This window comes from Colossoma macropomum, unplaced genomic scaffold, assembly GCF_904425465.1.
Source record: "Colossoma macropomum unplaced genomic scaffold, Colossoma_macropomum, whole genome shotgun sequence".
Lineage (NCBI taxonomy): Eukaryota > Metazoa > Chordata > Actinopteri > Characiformes > Serrasalmidae > Colossoma > Colossoma macropomum.
The window spans coordinates 26,727,727-26,749,242 of record NW_023494785.1 but is presented as its reverse complement, the minus strand read 5'-3'; the positions used below and the strand labels follow the sequence as shown (position 1 = coordinate 26,749,242).

General features: G+C 36.9%; 1 protein-coding gene across 11 annotated transcripts in view; it reads right to left on the bottom strand.

Annotated features, from left to right (window-relative positions):
• Positions 1–681: 681 nt before the first annotated feature.
• Positions 682–21,516, bottom strand: part of ptpn6 (protein tyrosine phosphatase non-receptor type 6) — a 37,769-nt gene continuing 16,934 nt past the window's right edge. For all 11 annotated transcript variants that reach the window (XM_036588951.1, XM_036588960.1, XM_036588996.1 and 8 more), the window contains 12 exons: positions 19,191–19,371; positions 14,539–14,655; positions 13,442–13,570; positions 12,848–12,944; positions 12,671–12,750; positions 12,453–12,599; positions 11,603–11,734; positions 8,717–8,871; positions 7,477–7,544; positions 5,646–5,797; positions 5,144–5,214; positions 682–1,065 (listed from right to left, as the gene is read on the bottom strand). In XM_036588951.1, the coding sequence (XP_036444844.1) occupies positions 963–1,065; positions 5,144–5,214; positions 5,646–5,797; positions 7,477–7,544; positions 8,717–8,871; positions 11,603–11,734; positions 12,453–12,599; positions 12,671–12,750; positions 12,848–12,944; positions 13,442–13,570; positions 14,539–14,655; positions 19,191–19,371 (1,432 nt within the window). In that variant the 3' untranslated portion in view covers positions 682–962. The remainder of the gene's footprint in view (positions 1,066–5,143; positions 5,215–5,645; positions 5,798–7,476; positions 7,545–8,716; positions 8,872–11,602; positions 11,735–12,452; positions 12,600–12,670; positions 12,751–12,847; positions 12,945–13,441; positions 13,571–14,538; positions 14,656–19,190; positions 19,372–21,516) is intronic.

Below are 21,516 nucleotides of genomic sequence, written 5' to 3'. Positions count from 1 at the left end.
TAGACTAGAGCTATAAAAGTACATGATGAAATCTTACTTCTCTCTTCTAACTCAAATATTATTTAGTGCAGACCTGGGTGAGATGAGTTAGACACAAAATAGTTTAGCTATCTGTGAGGCAGCGTAGTTTGGTTTTAGATTGAATTGAGCTGATGTTTTTGCCTAAGATAACTCAAAAACTGTTTTTCAGAAGATGAAATCACTGTCTAACACTGATTTCAAACAGGACTTAACTGTGTCTAGGAGAAGATCTTATTCAGGTTATTTCTTTGCTCTGAGAAGTACTCCACATGGGGCGTTTGACTAGTAAATCTGGTTCGGAGATGAAAGACTTGTGCCAAATGATGGCAAGGATGATAAGATGGCAATCAGTGAAACAGTTAGATCTATTTGACATAATTAAATCAGTGTAATTTGAATAGAACAAATTTAGTTAGTGTTCTCCTCCGAGCACTTTGAGCTGTCTAATGGAGTAGCAAGTGCTAGCCCTCACCTTCCCAGCTTGATAGCATCATATGATAGTGGCAATGGCTCAATTTTTTTAAAATAATATTAAATAAATAATAATAACAACCAGTTTTAATTCACTGTCCCAATATTTATGCTACTCCCTGAATCGTCTGTGCAAATTATACCCCATCACAGATGAAGTGTGGAAGGATCAGTCAGTGAACTTCAATGGCCACAGCATGTTCAAGAAACACTTTATTTAAAATGAGAACTGCATAGAGGGCAAATCTGTAGGAATCAATTCATGTCAAAGTTTACAGTGTCATTTTGGAGGCAAGCAATAAATCATCTGCACCAGAGCCTGAAATCAAACGCTGAATTGGTAAGAAAACAGATTCCTTTTTTGAAACATGTTTTTCTTCCACAATAGCAGGCTCAGGTAATTTAAAAACATAGATGGTTCATGTTAAAATGTAAAAAACGGCTATACAAATTATTTTTATTCTCTGGTTTTATCGTTTTCTCACAGAGCCACTCTTCTTCTCTTCCGATTTTTGCTTTTTGACATCTTTCTTTCCCTTTGCTCCCAGATTCTCATACGTGTCTTCCTTATTCCTGTGGAGAAACAAAAACATCAAAGCATATGTAGTTAGTATTAAGATTTTAGATTTCACTAAATTCACCCACTGTCTGGAAACTTAAAACCTATGGTGTATATAGATCTGTCTGTGGATAACAAAATATTAGAAACCGCAGTTAAGAAAGCTCATTATTCTGTAGTGAAGAACTTTCTCACACTAATAGCCTGTCCAATATGTTTCTGTTACAAAGACACCCAAAGCACTGTCAATCTACAAATTGTTCTAAAACTTTTTAGTTACAACTTAAACAACTCTCAAAATTATATGCTTTCTATACACTGAAGCCTTTCATTCTCTCCAGTTTTTTTCCTGAGCTTGCTCAGAGTTTGCATGGATTAGTGTTTAAATGTGTGTGTTTTGAAATGCACACATGCATGGCCTCATTTGCTCCAACCTATGACCCCACACTCCAGGCTTAGTTTTCATGTGTTTGCTGCTTTTGTGTTTCACCTATATAGGGCCAGTTACAGCTAAACATTATAGGAACAACTGTGATATTTTCAGCATAAAACTTTTATTTCATAATGACTAAGAAAGCTGTAAAACATCGAGAACGAATTTATAATAAAACTAACATCCTGAATGCCTTGTATTTAAAGGTGGTAATCACATCTCATGATAGACAAATTGACAAAAATTATTGTAAATAGATAGAGTGTAGAATTGACAGTACATCATTAAAAATTTATTACATTAAACTAAAACATTCTTTCTGCTATATAGATAAAAATATTTAAATTTACATTTTAAAAGTATTATTTATTTATTATTGTATATAATCAAATATATATTATTGTATGTAAATTAAGGCAATAAATATGACAAGTGAGGCCAAACATTTGTGTATAATTTGGACAGTGATGTAGAGCACTAGAATTATACTCATGCCTGAGCTTTCTCATATTCATGCTCACATGGAGCTTGAAACTCGGCTTGTTCTCAGTATGATGCCGGTATTTTCTAAACAATGAATGCCGGGGAAGGAGGGGCTGTGTCCGAGGGCTGAGGGTCATTCATAGGTCAGCAAGCACAACTGAAGAACACCCTAAAGAAACACCACAAAGCCCCGGCATGAACCTCCGTCATCCAGACCCAGCTACAGCTCCATCGTACAGATGATGAGGCTGCCTGTTATCAACCAGATTTGAGTGCTAGTGTTACTATAAAAACAAATACTGTATGCAAAATACATTTACAAAACTAGAACAGCACGATAAAATAATATTTTCACCCTTATTTGTACAACTGTATAGGTTTATCTGTGAAGACACTGGAATGAAGCCTCAACCTATTTTGTGTAGTGTTCAGCCAGTCAGCATATTTTTGCTTCTAGAGGAACAGTCCACTTCCCCCCACTTGAAACTGTTTAAAACATGTTCCAAGAAGGACAGCAGCTGCTCTGGACAGAGCTGGAGCTGAATTCCACACTGCTGCTGTATGTATACATTGAGAGGCTTTTGCATTATGTTGTCCACATTCATGCTCACCTGGACCTTTGTACCTGTCTGACTGCTGCATGTTTGAGGTAACATGAGGTAAAACATCACTCTGAGGTAAAGTGAAGTCTTTGCTCCAAATCAATCAGTAAATCACTAGAAAATCTCACTCCCTCAGAGAAGTATGGACACTTTCTTAAAGACCCACCAGGAGTTCAAATTATGGCCATGCTCAAAATGATGTGAGGCTAGTCAATAACAGTCACATTTGTTTGGCTCCTGTCACTCAAAGATCATTAAAATCTATGCTTCACTGTATGCCTAAAAGTATCCAGACATTCCTTCTAATAATTTTATTCAGATACTTTAAGGCACACATATTGAATACACAGTATTGTGTACACACAGCCATGTAATCTCCATAGAGAAGCATTAGAATGGCAGGAGGCAGTAGAATGGGATGCTCTTGAGCAGGTGCATACAAGCCTAAGATTACCATGCAAGATGCTAAGCATCAGAAGAGTCTAACACTCCATGGCATTAGACTGTGGAGCATTCTTGGAGTGACAAAACACCATTAAAAACTCTTGGGATTAGTGGTCGTGGCGTCTGTGAGCAAAACCTGAATTGCCCAACATCAGGACCTGGCCTCACTAATGCTCTTGTGCAGAACGGAATGAAATCCTAAAAGCATAATGTCGTAAAATCTAGTGGAAAACTTCCCCTGAGGAGCAGAGGCTTTTGCAGGTAGTGATTGGAGATCTTCTTTGCTCACATTTCGTTTATCTTTTATGTAAATTCATATATTTTAGCCATCTTAATAATAAATCATTTTAAAAACACCTTTGTAATGAAAACGCTGGAGTATGAAGGACTGCAAGCTGTCTGAGTGCAGTACTGGTGACCTCTCTTCAGTATGGCCTATGCATGCCTGTTCTAGTTGGCAAAAAATCACATACAGGCCAGCGGCCATATTACAGAAGCTTCCTCTCATTTTGTCTCAAAGGTAAGATCTGACAGGTCAAGATGAGATTTTTCACAAATTCGTATTTCAGAAGCAAATCTTAATTTAGGAATTTAATCTCACAGCATCTTATCTCAAGTTAGGAAATTTTATCCTACTTGATCAAAGTCGACAATCAACATGTTTGTCATTTTTTCATTTTTGTTATCAAGCAACGGATTATCTGCACACAGCTGAAACGTAAACACGTAATTGAAATTTATGAAATTCAGAGTTAGAAAAAAAATCTCACGAGCGAAACCACTGTTTTGCAATATAAATAAATGTTATGTCATTATGCTAGTAGTGAACTATGCTGCCTGTGACAGTTGCCTAAAAATAATAGAAACAGACAGTTAAAACAGAAGTTAGGACTTCCCTGGGGTTGTCTTAAAGTTAGGACGGTATTTAGAGAATTTTGTCTAGTTAGGAAGTTTACTGTAATACTGTTTTCTTATCTGGAGTTTGGGTAAGATTATGAACTTAAGAACTGTTGTTCTGTAATAGCTACTGTTCTAAATTCTGTCCTAACTAAGGTTGTCATACAGCCCCAGAAGACTAAAAGTCATTCATTAGATTTCCATTCTTTCTAAAGAGACTTAAAGATTTAAGGACTCATGCCGTTCTTTGTAATGCTTACAGAATAACTGTTCTCTCTCTCTCTCTCTCTCCGTCTCCTCTTCTAATTTCAGCTTGCTGATTTCTTACTTTAAGCTTTTGCCTTTGTTAAGCCTTTACATGTGAAGCTTTGTGTGTTTGTGTGAACGTGTTAGCCTGATGAGACTGTTTTACTCCATTGTTTTTCATTCTCTTAACTATATTTCATTTTTTATGCTCCTGTAATCCTGAAAAATATTCTTCATATTCAATTTTATAATCTATTCTTTTTTTGAAATTCAGGTGTGTGGTCTTTTTGTAGTTTTTAGTGTCTTTTGCATAAGAAATTACAAATGGGTATTTTTCCAAACATTTCAAAATCTTTTTCTTAGTCATGCTGTGGTAAACTACCCAACACTCTACAGCAAAGGGGCACAAATTCCTGATTAATACCCTTGATTTCAGAAGGAACATTGTACAAGAAGATGTCTGGACACTTTTGGATATACAGTACATGTTAATACATGTCTAGTATTTCAAATGGCTACTGCCACACATTGCAATAGGAATATGCATATCATTTCTATGCTTATGCCACTGTATTCTTTGGTTTGTTATAATTTTATAGTTGTTATAGATCATAAGAAGCATCCTAACCTTTCAACAATTCACAAATTGATCATAACAAAGAGTGTGAGAGGGAGGCTTGCCAATGTCCAATTAACCAAGGCTGATTAGACAAGAATGGATTACCAGAGCCAGGGTTAAACTTCTCAACCCAGTCCTCCTCTCTCTTTCTCTCTCTCTCTCTCTCTCTCTCTCTCTCTCTCTCTCTCTCTCTCTCTGTCTTTCTCTCTAAATGATGTTGCACAAACTATATTGCCTGTGTAAATATGAGGAAGCAGTGGAAATACATGACTGAGAGAACTATGAACCCTGAACTGAAAGGCTTGTTGCCAGAATGAGATAGTGGTATGTGAACTGCTGGGAAACTGAGGTTTCTGTCCCACACTCACTTAGAGACTTTGCGGCTTGCTTTCTGGTGTTTGGGCTGTAAGGACAGATTTCCATACTCAGTCTCTGTGTCCTGAAATTTAAACAAAGCAGAGAAAGAGGGATGAGAAAAGCTGATATAGCTCCAGAACACTCTTCTCAAGCTTAACTCTTTATTTTACTCTCCAACACACACATTTTTTGAAGCATTTTAAGAAACAAAGTAAAATCAGTTCATTATGTTAAATTTGCTCTGCTTTTTCTAATATGTAATGTGTATACTTTAAAGTCACCGACCACAGTTTTGAATGCAACAAAAAATGAGATATGGAGCCTTCTGTTTAACCCCTTAACGTCCCAGGCTTGTTACATTCTAAGGCTTATTATTCTGTAACTACAGTGACTTCAATGCAAACTGGCTGAGCTATTCTTAGGTTGTAGAAGCATGTGATTAAACCCTGGCATTATAAGGGGTTAAACCTTTAAAACTTTTCCTCCATTCTTCAATTTCTGTATCTCTCTCACCATGCAGGCCTGTAGTTTGAGTTTCTGCGACTCGATGTGCTGCTGTACGGCCAAGTAGATGAACCTGTACTGCGCTTCTGTTTGGACCATCCCTGACCGCTGCTCACGCACCATCAGAATACACTTCTGGACGTCAATGTCACAGTCCACACCTGCAGACACATCACATATTAAAATACCATCAGATATGTTATTTCTGTACAGTTCATATTATTATTATATTTATTGTTTTGTTATGCTACGTTATGTTGTATTCTTTTGTATTCTGTTATATTATTCTGTATTGTATCAGTGGTTTACTGGGCTACACACTCCTTCAGTGCTTGACAGCCGGTAGTTCATATTAAACAATGAACCTCATTGCTAACATTTGCATGAATGAAAAAAGGACAAAGTAATAGGGACATGCACTGATTTCAAAGCTCTTTAATTGTCAGAGTACTGAAGGTGTGAAAGCAGATGTGCACAGCCAGAGGTAGGTAACCTGCAGCACTGACCATTTACCACAACAGTGAATTAAACCGGCCACGTGTTATTTTATAGTGCTTTTCTATGCCATAATTTATTTTGTGACAAATGACATGGTGATTTGTGTAGACATGTAGTTGCAGTTTCTTACAGAGCAGTGAACTGTGATTTGATGGTTAGATCCATATGGCTTGGTGTAACTTTCACTCATCTGAGCCTTATTGGTTAACCCAGTACTGCCTCTACTGTGCAACATTTATACCCTACCTATAGGGTATAAATGTTGCACATAAAGCATTTGCTAGCTGATATTTTGTAATCCAATATATTGCACTGTCGTGCATAGCCTTTTTATGTTTTTCAATCACATTCATCTGCCTTTTGTTGCTTAATTATTCAATTCTATATATCTAATGTTTTATTATTTCATTCTTGGCTAAATATAGGATTTGGTCAGTAGACTGATTTAGCAATAAATGCAAGTTTTATTGTTAGCACACCAACTAAAGTTTTAGATACTACAAATATCAACTCACTCTGGCAGTCTTTCATTTCTACTATGTACAACTTAACATTAACAATGAGTTAAACTCGTAGGCTGATTTTAACTGATGGTGAACCTCTGAAGATAAACCTCTGCAGTAACACTCATGGATGGAATTTTTCTAATATGGCAATATAAGTCTGGCCAAGAAAAATTACAGCCTAGAAGCATCCTGTTTTTATCTCCTGCTGAGCTACACAATAGAGCGTGACCTCTACAACAAAGTTGAAATCTTTCTAATGTAGTAAATGCATGTTCTTTTTTGGAGCTAGATCAATTCATTCAGTTCAGTCACACATTTACCTTTTGCCAAATGTTTTTACCATTAGTATATGCAAATGGAGAGGAGCAAAGTCTGCAGAAGTGACATTTGACCATTTTAGGATGAACTTTGCACTGATGTGCTTTCTGTGCTGCTTATGTAAGTATAGCTCTTTAATAAGTGAACACCAAAGCAAGCATATTTTCAGTCATATAGCAGCAATTCTGAGTAGGGGTGTGATATCTCCTTCATGTGTTAGGGCTTATTCAGATCTGTTAAAGCTACCTCAGAACTCTTTTACATCCAGTGCATTCCACAGGGCCTAAAAGCTCATAGGCCCGGTCAGACTTATTCACCACACTGGAACTCTCTCTCATATGCTCCTTTCCCTTTTGCCCTTCTCACCTGATAGCATGCTAATAATTACCCAATATTTCTGTGCTAGTACACAAAACACAGGCAAATTAGTGCTTATCTGACCAAAAGCATGAAAATGGTGAAAGAAAGACAGAGAGTAAGAGAGACAGAGAGAGAGAGAGAGAGAGAGAGAGACTGACCTTTAGCATCGATGGTGTCTATTAGCATGTCGATGACCACAATGGTTCCTGTTCGTCCAATGCCAGCACTGAAGATAAAGATCATATTCCCATTATCACAGCTTCTGCTTCAACTACTGTAACTGCTTCATGAGCAACTACTGAACATGTGCTGGTGTCTTTACTGTCCATCAAATGAATAGAGGGGCTACTCTGTCATACCAACTGGCTGCAATCAGTCATTTTACACTTTCACTACTCAAACCAACCACAGTTGCCACTGTTAATGACACTCCTTCTGCATCAACCGTCTTCCTTTCATCCCGAACAGCTGTTACAACTCTACCCTATTCAGTCCTATTTCACCAAGCTTCCACAGTCACATCAGGAAACCATTTCATTTCAGAACAGGAATCTACTCAAACACACAAAGTTTATTGATTTTAATAACCTTTTAGCGGGGAGAGTTTTACCCAATTTTACCAAAAATATGGTCACAGCCAATTACCACCCACAACTATGCTCACTTGGATTCCCTGCCATGGATGACTGTGGCATCGCAGGGGTTAGAACTCCGGGAGTGTGCTAGAACAAGGGACTCACACACAGGCGCATCGATGTTCAGAGACACTCCCGGAGCTCCACCGGAGAACTACCAGATAGAGAAAAGTCAAGGTGGGATCAGACAATGGGACAAAGGAAACCATTTCTTACAACCCCAATAAGTTAAGTTAGTTCAATAAGTTAACATATTAAAGGTATATTGAGTATCTTTACAATGTCATCTAAGTATTTGTGACTATATTTATGACAGTACTACCTTGGAAATAATCACACACCTGACACATTTTCACTGCTTGCTGTGATGTCAGCTCTCAAAGCCATTCAGGTATTTAAACCTGAACTTAAACTTTGGGCCAAAGGAATCTATGCTGCAAACTACAAGGAACAAGTGTCTACCAAAATTCACCCACAGCATTAGCAAATTGTTATTTTGTTTTAACAAAACCTCAGGTGTTTATCTTTTATTTAATTGAAAAGCAACAGTAAGAATCAAACATTACTCATCTAATTCAATTTTTATTATTTTTCCTAAGCTATTCATGAGTTTTGTATTTAAAAATCCTGCTGAAAGTGTTTTTTTCTGTTTTTTTACTCACAGGTTTCTGGCATGACTAAACAGTCTGTCCCAGGACTCTGGTATGGAGAGAGCATTTTTTTTTCCTGAAGCAAAAAAACACTCCATAGTGAGAGTCTGTACCTGCAATGGATGACCATGGGTCCTGCTCCATGAAACTCCCCCTGCTTGTTGTTGACTTGCATGAGAAAGCTCAGCACACCGCCCGGCTCTTGTGGGACGCCATGGTCCGGCCAGCTCAGATACTGATAGTGCCAGATCTCTCTTGGTGCCTCACTCTGAAACCATCACAAAAGAGTATAAAAATTATATATATACAAGTATAAACAGAATATTGTTAAAAAGTTTAGGGTTGATTTCATTCATATAAAACCAACTTTGTGAAGGTATGTGTATAAAATCATGAAACAATTTTTTTTACAAGTTTTAAACAGTTTGTAGAAACCTGTAACAACTAAGACAATTTCAAGGATGAACAGAGCTGCAAGAGAATTATTGATAATTCAGAAATCTGTACAGCATTGAGAATGATCTTACAAAGTAACTGACATCCACAATATTTGTAAGGTGATTTGTAATTATTACATAATTATTACAAAATTAATTATCATTATTTAATAGTCTTCATTGTAACTACATTGTAATACTCTGCATTGTAACTGGAAGCAAAGGTAAGGTTATTGTCTCTTCCTTAAAACTTATTCCATATCACCACCTAAAGTCAAAAGAACATAACGAAACTACATCCATTTTTATAATCAAATGTAAAATAACAATAACATTCCAATCTGTTCTCAGAGGATGTTTGAACTTTGGAGCCAATGAAGATCAACAATACTCAGTAATACTCAGATAAGCCATAATGGAAAGATCATTAGGCCCTCTTGTGTACACTCTAATGCCATTAAGAGGTAATAGCGACAAGGCAGATAGCAACATATCTGGTTAACCTGCTGGTTGTGTCAAAACTCCTCAGCTTTCCGCACTTAGTATCTGCTAATCAGCCAGAAAGTAAGGTGTTTCACAAGTTGTGTTGAGGACCTTCCTTATATCTCAAGTAGTGATGTAGACCAATTGATAAAATAATACACACACAGTACACACCAAGAAGAATAAAAGATATAGGCTGTTCTTCAAAAATTACGTTTTTGTCTAACTTAGCTAATCTGACTGTAAATTGTTGGCTTGTTTATATATATATATATATATATAAACATATATATATATATAAATAGATATTTTATATATATATATTCTACGTTCTGGCGCCTGCGCTGCATTGTTTGAGGTGGAAAGGAAATGTGAATGAGAAGCCGACTTCAGCCTCATTCATGTTTTGTTGTATGACAATTTATCTTTCTTTTAATAGTTCATCTTTAAGCCAGAAAAACCTAAAATGTTATTCCAAAGGAACCAGAAGGTACAGCACCAGCTCTGAGCATGAATCAACCTGAAGATGTCTTATAAACACTGCTCTCTGCAAAGTGAAGGCTGCAGACATGAATGTCGGCATTTTACTCCAAAATTAGGACCCACTACCTTTCGGGTTGACCAGATCAGTTTTGATCTTAACGTGTGCTTGATCTGAAGTTTATGAAATCTCAGGTGTGGCTGTTTTTGTTTGGCGTTGTGGTGCTGAGGAACATACCAAAACCCCTTAAAGCTGGACTGCACCATTTGTTTTGATTTGACTGGAAATTACCTGTCAACGGAAACTGATGGACGCAAGAAACTGGAAATGTGAAAAAGGCCTTTTAGATCCTCAACCTGTTGATTTTATCTAAACCTGTACGACAGTGGTCTTCACCCTGTGGGCTGCAGCCCCCCCCCAGGGCCGTAGTGGTACTGCAGCTTTTTTAATTGCAAAAATTTAAAGATTTATATCACAGCTTAGCTAACATCAGGAATGATTAGTCTAAAAAATAATCTTATTTTTGTAATAGTAGACTGTTTGCTTTCTCACTGACAGGTTTCCCAGATAACCTCATGGAGATCAATATATTACATCTATCTATGAAGAGATGCACTAAAGTGGAACTTCTGGACTGGTGATATTAGCCAGTAATCTTCTTGTGGCCAATATCAATAACAATAGCCAATAATCTTTTTTTGGCCTTTTAAAATACTATACTCTATACATGGGTCAGTGTGAGCTCAAACAGATATGGGGCGCCATGTTATTATCAGACCAAAATGAATAATAATATCCTAAAAATTTATAAGAAAAAAAGTATTTAGACCAGGCTAAACGATATGAGACGTATAATGTAATCTGTGACTATGAGGACACAGGCTCGGTGGGAGTTGAAATGATGGGGAAAAAATTATCATGTAAAATATAGAAATCAATAAGGTAACCAATCATGCAATTTCCTCTAAAGCTGTCAATACAACACTCATACTGAAGAAGAAAAAAAGTTCACTGAAAGAGAGAGAAAAATATATTCCTGGTTAATGACAGTGGTCATTTAGCGGTTATTGCAGTTTTCCATTAAATCTCTCCAGTAGTTGTGAGTGCTGGTTAACTGCCTCACTATGTCACAGAGACAGCCTAATTAAAGAGGAATCTTTTAGTGAGGAAAGGCTGCAACTGCACTGGATCCACCAGAACACACTGAAAAATGAATGTATTAAATTTACTTGAATGAAAAGTGTACATCATTTTGCACTGAACATACTTCATACAAGGGTACATATCATTTCCACAAAAAATCCTAAAATTAACACATTAAGTCAGCACAGTTACTGGCTAAAGTAAGTAAACTGAAAGACAATCACATTGACATACTACATAAAAATGAATGTGCTACTTTTTTCAGTGTAGTATGTAATGAAGCGATGAATAGAAAAGGAGTAAAAGGTCCAAGCGTTTCAAGTGGACAGTCTGCCTGTAGTGTAGAGTGGATCTACTGAAGTTTTATCAGCTCACAAACTAAACTGCTCCCAGGATCGGACAGATGAAGTGTAGCATGATTTATGGTTTAGAAAGAAGTGGAGAAGTGTTTTTACCTGATCGAGAGGAGTCAACTCCAGCACTCTGATCTTGTAGTCTGAGGCGTCTCTCTCAGATAGTAACGTCACCACGTATCTGCCAAATTCTTTTGAGGCTCCAGGTTCCGGCCAGTACGGTACACATTTATTCTACACAACAAACAGAACTCAGAGATTACTAACACATCTTTTCTCAGTGCAGGTAGTGAGAGGCACACTGCTGTTCTGAGGTAAACATGACATATTAAATATTATGGGCCTGTAAATATTACAGTTACTCCTGAACACCAGTCTTGATAGTCACTGCAACATTCTCAATAAAATTCAGCTCTCCGTATTCATGACATAATTTAAACACATATTAATGGAGACTAAATAAATCATGTGCATAAAACAAATTCACACTATGCACTAAACAAACGATTTCTATCCACATAGGGCTGGTGTGGCTGCAGGTTTTCATTCTATTCAAGCAGAAGTACACCTGATTCTACTTGGTTAATCAGTTGGTCTCAGTCTTCAAATAATAGTTGCTGGAATGAAAACCTGTAGCCAGCCCTATGTGGATAAGACTGGAGACCCCTGCTGTAGAAGAACCATTTTGTTTCCTTGCAGTGGATGGTTCTTAAAGAATCATTTTTGCAAACGAGATGCATGAGTGCAAAAAACTTTTTAAAATGTAAAGAAGTTGTGTATGAATTAAAGGTTTTCCTAGAACCATACATCCAAGACAAGAACCATTCAGGGACCTTTATGTTTTAGATCATAAAGTAGCTTTATCATGTACCAACATGAGTAGAACTAGAAGGCAAAAACAAAAAAACACCAAATGTAGTGCTCAGCTTTTTTAGAGCTCAGTTACACTGACCCGTCCTTTCTCCACTTCCCTCGTGGTCATGACTATGACATGCGACTTCTCCTGCCACACCATTTGCCAGAAATCATTGACCGTTGTAGCAAGACATCCTTGACAAGCAATGTAGACCTTCTGAAAACCGATCTCATACAGTTTATTCTACAAAGAAAGAAGGCTGTTAGTGCATTGCTTTTTCTAATGTAATCAATAGTCCTAATTTAAAGATATACCTTCACATAGTTGGCATTTATGTAATCAGATCCAACTACATTGGGGTCTCCACCTTGTAGAACCACTCTGGTGTCATCAACTGAATTAGAGGAGAGGGGAGAAGGCATGCATTTATTAGTCTTGACTGTGAGAAGTGTGTGTGTGAGAAATATTTTTATAAAGTCAGCATGTCTCACATGGCAGGATGTTCTTGTATCTGTTTTTGCTTTTGTTCTCTGGCCGCATGCCTTCATCTCTGCTCTTCTTCACTTTGGACTCGTACTTCTGCAGCGCCTGCGCAGAGGAATGGGGGGGTTAGACTTTTACAACTAGCGTAGACATGCAGAGAAAAAGCAGAATGAAAATGTAGCCTTCACTACATCCTGGTGTCTCACCCACCTTCAGCTAATATTGAGAGCCATGCTGTGTTTTTTTCCTACTTCTTTTTTCCTCATACACTGTTGTCAAAAGGTTAAAGGACACCTAGCTTACAAAAACTGTGAAACTGGTAGATAAAAGCACTACTTTAGTAACTCCTTTGTACTCTTTTTATGATTTATGTTACTCTTTTTATATATTGTATACTCTTATTGTGATGTCAGCACTCAAACCTTTCAGATGTTTAATGAATCCAAACATTTGATGTCCAGTGTACCCTGCTATGCAACAAGTGCCACATTTGCAGGATGAAACAGACACTAGCAGAAGCATGCAAAGTTTTATTTGCATATCTATTCCTGAGCTCTGTGCTTGTATTGGGAGTGAAAATGACCTTTACAGGACAAACTCACATCAAATTCCTCCCAGAAACCAGCTTTTATCTTCTTGTCTCCTTCTTGAATTTGTCCCTCTGCTGTCTGGTCCAGCAGCTTCACCCTGCTCTCAATGTCAGCTGCGTTCACCCTAGTAGAGAAATACGGCTGAGGGAGAGAGAGGGAGAGGAAGAGAGATAGAGAGTCATTCTTATAATGTATGCATAAAAAATGTATGCATAATAACTTATGTAAAACAACAAAGAAATTGTGAATGAATTCTGAAAATAAAATAATATTTTTATTGCTTTTTTTAAAGTAACTAACTACTTTTACTCCGAAAACTCTATTACTGAATACCTTTTGTTCCTACTTAAGCAATATTTTGTATGGCAGTAACAGTACTGTTCATTTTTTTCTGCAGTAATGGTTTTAATCATGCTGTTAGACTGTTCCTAAATAGTGACCTATATAAATTAGAGCTATGGTTCTCACTGCCATGAAAACTCATCCTATTATGCCTGAGTGTAGATTTCACCTTGGGCACCATTAGCCACAGGAAGTGAAATGTAATTACAATAGGTCTATTATAACTCTGGGGAGCTTCAAGCAGTAGAATGAATGTGCATAGTCTTTGTTTTTTGGGACAAACACAGACATCACAGTCATGATCAAAAGCAGGGGTCGGAACACAGACTGACAGGGTCAGTACTGGGTAATCAGAACCAGGTAACAGGCAGGTAAGGTCATGTTATGTTTGATTGTCACTTTCCATGAAGTTTCATTTTCATTTAGGTAAGTTTACATGTTTAAATTAAGCAGGAAATAAATACCTGCAAAAGTGTTTACGTATCATTCAAGTTATGTATTATTAAATATATATATATATATATATATATATATATATATATATATATATACATACATAAAACTTTATACGCATATATATATATACGTGTATGTACACTTTTGTTATATTTTGCAGGACTCAGCTTAATGATGCAGCTTAAAGTTCATCAAAATGTCATCTTGCTATGAAAAGTAAGTTGTGTCTAAATAATGATTTGACAGTTTTGACAGCTGGAGTCACAAGGTTCCGTAATGGAATCCTTATCATGGGTGGACAGCTGTCTCACCTGTTTGAGGTAGACTTTGGTGCCTGAGACCTCCTCGATACCTTTGCGCTTGAAATGCTCCACCAGATCCGCCAGAGAGTCAAAGCTTTCATTTCCACCTACTGTGTAGCCGTTATTCTGGAACAAACAGAGATAAGATACTTCCCAAAGTTCATATCACATCATTTTGCATTCAAATTCATCCTGATTAGCAATGATGTCAGAAGCTGCTCTGTTTGCAGCTGATGTCACCACTTTGTAGCAAGGAACATCAGAAGTATGATGTTAAAGGAGGTTTAACGTTATCTTCATTTATTTTAAATATTCATTTCATTAATATCAATTCCATGTATATCAAAGTTCATTTCATATATGTCAGTGCTTATTCAATATAAAATTTGGACTTTCATTAAAGGAACATTGATATTAAAATGAACACTGATATAAATTAAATGAAGATTAATATGTATTCATTAAAATTAATATTGATATTTATGGAATCACTATTTATATATACAAGGAAAAGAGATATTTCTAAAAACAACACTGACATGTTGCTGAGGTTTCATATGTCATTGTTGCTACTAGAGTGGTGCACCACCCAACATATTCAGCCAAGAGCAGCTTTCTGCTCAGAAACTGCTGAAGGGCTTGAGGGTGGCTAATAAGAGTTATAAGAAAATAAAAATGGTTATAAGAAATTCTGTGAAAAAAATAGTAAAAATCCAATCTTTAATTGAAGTAAATTCATTCTGAGATAAAAATGAAAAAATCCCTCATGAAGAAATAATTATTTTTAGCAAAACCACATGTGCCACTATTATTGGCAACCATAGAAATTCTTAGAAACAAAATGTAACTGAAGCCTTTTTTCCATTTATATTTTACTTTTTTAAGTTGATCAGAGAGTCAAGCAGTATTTCATGACTTCCTGTTTCACTGGGGTCTGTATATGAGGTGACACGGAGGTCAAATTCCCTTAGTCATTCTTCAACATGGGAAAGACAAGAGAATACACAATTCAAATAAAGGAAAAGTGTGTTAACTTTTGTGAGTCAAGGAATGGCTTTAAAAAACAGGCATTCATCTGAAAATACTCATATCTTCCATTAGGGCAATAATTAAAAAGTTTCAATCAACTGGAACTGTGACAAACTTGCCTGGATGAGGGCCCACATTTATTTTGCCCCAGTACACAGTGAGGACGATAGTAAGAGAGGCAAAAAAATCCCAAAGGATCAATGTTGAAGAGTTACAGAAAAAAAACAGCATCTTGGGGTCACCAAGTCTCCAAAACTACCATTGAACGCCACTTCCATCCCAGTAGATTATTTGGAAGGCATGCCAGGAAAAAGCCTTTCTTGTCATCTAACATAAGTGCCTGCAGTTTGCTAAATGCTACTGAGACTTTGACTGGAATCGTGGTCTATGGTTAAACAAAGTGAAAATTTAGCTTTTTGGCAACAAACAAGGACCCTGGAAGATCTAGACAGATTCAGTAAAGAGGAAAGGTATCAAATTCCCTGCTCTGTATTCTCAAAGACTACTAAGATAAGAAATGCTGTTTTATTGGCAAAGAAAAGATTGTACAATGTATTAAATGCAAGTTGCCAATAATTGTGGCACATATTAAAAAAATAATAATTTCATGATGAGGGATTTTTTTTTCCTCAGAATAAGTTGACTTCAATTGACTTCAACGATTTTTCTAATTTTTTCAGAGTGAGATTAAGCTAATTCACCAAAATGTGAATTTCTTATAACTGTGTTTCCTCATCTTTACCAGGGGTGCCAATAATTGTGGAGGGAACTGTACACATATGTATGTATATATGATGTTAGGTTTAGGTGTGTGTATATATATATATATATATATATATATACAAAGAATTTCTAACTGCAAGCCTAATTCTAAACCTTTCCTTAACGTTAAGTAGTAAAGAAAAATAAATCCTTCATTCAGGTTTAAAAAGTCAGAATCATTTTGTCGGTTCTGATGCTCTGTCACCCTGTTTCTCTCTGGTTTTCTTATGAAGTCAGGATATTTTGTCTCAAAGTGTGCACAATCAAACATACACACACACACTCCCACACACACAGGAGAAATAATCAGCTTCAGAGCTGCATATTAAGCCGATCTCATCTTTACCCCACGTCACAGTCATCATGCCTCAAATCCATTGCAACACAATGGGCACCATTCAGGGAGACCAAGTTCACACACCCACACACACACAGGCTTACACACAAAGCTGTGTATGTGAGCTCTAACGCAGCATAACTAAACCACAAATAACAAGCAGAGTACACACGTGTATGTATAAGCACATAAATAATGTTTGACACTTGTGTATGTGTGTGAAAGTGCACCTGCAGCTTCACAGTCTGTCATTCCTTCCTGGACACCTATTTTAAAACAGTGTCCATAAATACACCTAATTATCCTATTTATACACAGTATTGGTCAAAAGTTTAGACATATTTTTCATATAATTTTACAGAAATTTTGGCCTAAATTTTTGCTAAATGCTTAAAACTTGAAACAAATACAAATAGTGAAGTTAAGGCCTGTGTATTAATTTATTTCTGAAAAAATGTAAATGTAAAATATTTATTTGAAGTATTCATTTGAAAGAAGTCGTTTTCAGCAGCCAACAATGTCTCTTCATATGTGGAATGAATGTGTAAAATGTGGAAAATAAGAAAAAAACCTTAAACCAGTGCCCTCCACAAGTATTGGCAGCCCTCATAAACCTAAGCACAATATGCTGTAAAAACAATCTTTATTGCTTATCGTTTTGATCTTTCATTAAAAAGAATAACAAAAATCTAACCTTTGTTTGAAGTACAATGATCAAAAAAAAGCCCTAAATTTTACCAGGAAATACATTTTTTTATCAAATCTGTGTGTGCCACAATTGTTGGCACCCCTTCATTAAATACTTTGTGCAGGCTCTCTTTACAAAGACAACAGCTCTGAGTCTTCTCTTATAATGCTTAGCCTGCTAAGCATAATGCTGAGTCTGCTTAATGAGACTGGAGAACACATGGCAAGTGATCGGAGACCATTCCTTCATACAGAACCTCTCCAGATCCTTCAGATTCAGTCCACACTATGCACTCTCCCTCATTTAGCCCGGGGGTTGGGGGGGTTGTGAAGTGGGGTGGCCATGGCAACATTCTGTGGTCAGTGAAGCATTTTTGTGTTGATTTTGAGGTGTGCTTGGATCATTGTCCTGCAAGTAGATCCAAACTATGGTCCAGTTTAAGCTTCCTGGCTGAGGCTGTCAGCTTTTGATTTTACCTCTGCTGGTACTTGGTGGGGTCTATGATACCATGTGTCTGCACAACTTTTCCAGGGCTTTTGAAAGAAAAGCAGCCCCACAGTATCACTGATCCACCCACATACTTCACAGTGGGGGTGAGGTACTTTTCTTCATGGTTATCTTTGTGTCCATGCCTAACCCACCTCTGGTGGTTGTAGGCCAAAACCTCAATTTTGGTGTCATCTGATCATAGCACACAGTCTCACTGAAAGTTCCAGTTATGTGTGGCATACTGTAGGTGCTTGATTTTATTGGTCCTTGACAGCAGAGGCTTTCTTCTGGCAACCCCAAGATGTCTCCTAGACCTAACTAATTTCTGCAATTCACCATCTGTGATCCTTGGAGATTCTTTGTCCATTCAAACTATCATCCTTCTCAACATGTGTGGGGTCAGTATAGACATATGCCCTCTTCCGGTGAATTCGTAACATCTTCAGTTGTTTTAAGCTTATTGTCCTGATAGTGGAAATGGACATTTTCAACTGTTTAGCTATTTTCTGATAGCCATTGCCTGATTTGTCCAGCTCAACAACGTTTTGTTATACATCATTGCTGTTTTCTCTGGTCTTTCTCATAAAGATGGATGACTGAGGGAATTTGGCCTGTGTTTCAAATTTAGAAAAATATTTATTTCATGACAAAATTTAGTTTTTTCTTTCAATCATTATGCTTTAAATATAGGTTAGATTTTTGGTAATAATTTGAATAAAAGGTCAAAAGGATAAGAAATTAAGATTTATTGCTTACAGCTTATTTTGCTCATGATTATCAGGGATGTCAACATTTGTGGAGGGCACATATTTATATATAATTTATATATATATTCCTTTATGGCATTACAGTCTATCCTTTTAAAGGTTTCTTAATCGGATTAAACAGGCCAGTGGCAGAGTTAAAAAGTTCTTGTGTGTCTGTGGCCAGTAAAGTCCCAGAAAATAAAAGTATGCCCCCTAGGGGCACTGGGGCAGAAAGGCAGGGCATTGCGTAAAAAAGGACAGACGCGGAATTCAGCTCTCATGGAACAGCCTGCCTGTAAGGAGCTGTTTCCCACGCACATTCTAGTTAGTCAACCTATCATCTCCAGTGAGATGTTAGTAAAATGAAGCCACTTTGCTCACAGACATTACAGTGCCGGTCAAAAAGGTGTCATATTTTAAATTTCATGTTTAAGTATCCTGTGTGTCTTGATGCAGCTTGACATTGTCTCATTTCATAATGAGCCATCTGAGATGCTTTTCTAAGTCTTCCACATATAAAAGCTGAAACTTATATATATATATATGATTGGAGGCATATATATCTTGACCTATACTGTGCAAACACACACATGCACACATATATACTCACACCACACATAATCTTGATGTGTGAGACCCTCCTGCCGGAGTTGGCCAACTCATCTGTGAGTGCAGACAGGACGAAATCTCCAGGGTTAGAGAGAGACTCCCGCACCAGAAACGTCCCCGGCTCGTCCCGCTCACGCAACAACTTCTCAGCATTCGGACCTGACAGGTGACCATGATACCATCTACAGAGAATGAGAGAGAGAGAGAAAGGGAGAGAGAGGAGTTGAAAGTGTGTTTTAATTGATTTTATTTTGTTATTGTAGTTGTTTTTTGTTGTTTTTGTAACTAATGATTGGAAGCACCTTGATATGATGCCATCATTCTACATAAATAAGATGATGATGAGGATGAGTATTATTATTATTTTTATTATTATTACTAGTCATCATCATCATTTTTGAATTGATGAAAGTGATATTTCATAAATACCAATATGCGTAACAATGACAGCAAAGTCACAGTACATTTGCTTGCACTAACTGTTAGCATTATGCTGAAGTATCTTTTTAAACCGAGGGTAGAAGCTCTGGTCCTGAAGGGCTGGATTCCTGCATAGTTTGGTGATTTTCTAGCATAGACATGCTTGATTTAACTCATCCGTTAATTGGCATGTTTAGTAGTTGTGTTAGAACAGGGAAATGACCTGAACATTGTGCTGAACATTGGCCCTAAGTTCCTCAACCCAGCTTTAACTGAAGCACAAGTGTACGTTAATGCTGAGTGAATACAAAAAAAAAAAAACAATAAAAAAGCAGCCACTTCATTGAGAGCAAGCGTTGGAGTGGTGCTGCATATTTATGGCATACAGTGTGCAAAACGGCAGCCCTCTGTGTGTGTCTGTGTGAGTACTGGAGGGTACCGCTTTAAATTTAGGTTCAGTTCTCAGTTTCTACATCTCAGTTTCCTGTATTGCGGTTGGAAAATTTTCTGATGACAAGATTTCTCGACTCGAGACAGCAAAGTATTTTTAGCCTGCCCTTCCTCCTTCCCTTCCCCTTTAAGAAACGCTACAGTTCAAAAAAAACAACAAACTAGCTAAATAGCCACTTCGCATAGGCCTCTTAGACAGTGAAAACTATCCAGTTATTCAGTCATTTTTCATATTTTCCCACTATATCCCCTTTCAACTTTGTCAAACATATAATTATTAACATTTGTTGCAGGTCCCATTAGTGAAAAGTGTTTTTATCATTCTTTTTTAATGCATTCATAATGCCAGCCTACTTCTTAATAAACAGTTTACTGAAACATTTATTAAGAAGCATGTAAGACTTTTCACAGTAATAGTTTATTAAGTGATTTTGATGAAAATGTTATCATTATTATGGGTTTATTTACATTCCCGAAGTTTTATAATCAGAGTTTTGACCCTAAAGCTCCAAGCTGATCTTTAACCACTTACAGGTCTGACGAAAGACAGATCAAACTAAGACTCATGTACAGGCAATTTTGTTTCTAGGACTTTAAATTCCTTCCAAAAGCCTTTGTATTTAGGAATTATAAATTAACTAGTAAATTTTGGGTCGAGGGCCCATGACAGCAATGGTGAATTGCCTTATAAGGGAGTATTTCACGGCACTGATCAGCATGATCCTGCATTTAATTAGGATAAACAAACACAATAAGTTAATACAGTTATTCAGTCCAAATTATGCAGAACTTCTTTGCTGTCCTGTACGATAGTGTGAAGTTACACATCACTTTTCTTCACACCCTTCACTCCTACTAAAAGTAGACAGACAGACAGACAGACAAAATGACTAATTACAAAGGAAAATGCAAAGTTACATGAGCAACAAAAACACTTGTGCAAATCATGAGCATATTTTAGGAGAAATTTACAAGATGCGTCCAAGAAAGTTAAACAACGCTACTGTTTATCTTGTGCACTTGAATGCAAGTGAATATTTACAGTGGTCGAACTGAAAATTGCAAATAGGAGTTGGTTATGAACCGTCGGTACACTTTTTCGTATTTTTAGGATGAGAAGAAAAGCCTTTTCAGGTATCTCCTTTCAAACAATGAACCCAAAGGGGTTGTTTGACTGAAAACATACTGACATTAATTGTAATTGCAAGTCTAATCTGTGTGATTGAACGGAAAAGTGGCACAGTTAAGTTCAAATAATGTTTTCTGGGTGTATAGATGGAATTGTAACATCCATACTAGAAATATGCCACCCAAAATGGGGGTGGCAGTTTTACAAGTGGGGGGATGCTATCCTCTTTCATCCACTCTTAAATCGAACCCTGAATATTTATATGCGAAATCATCTGATTTACTCAGAAATCTAATTTTTAAATTGTGCAGACACAATGAATTGACGA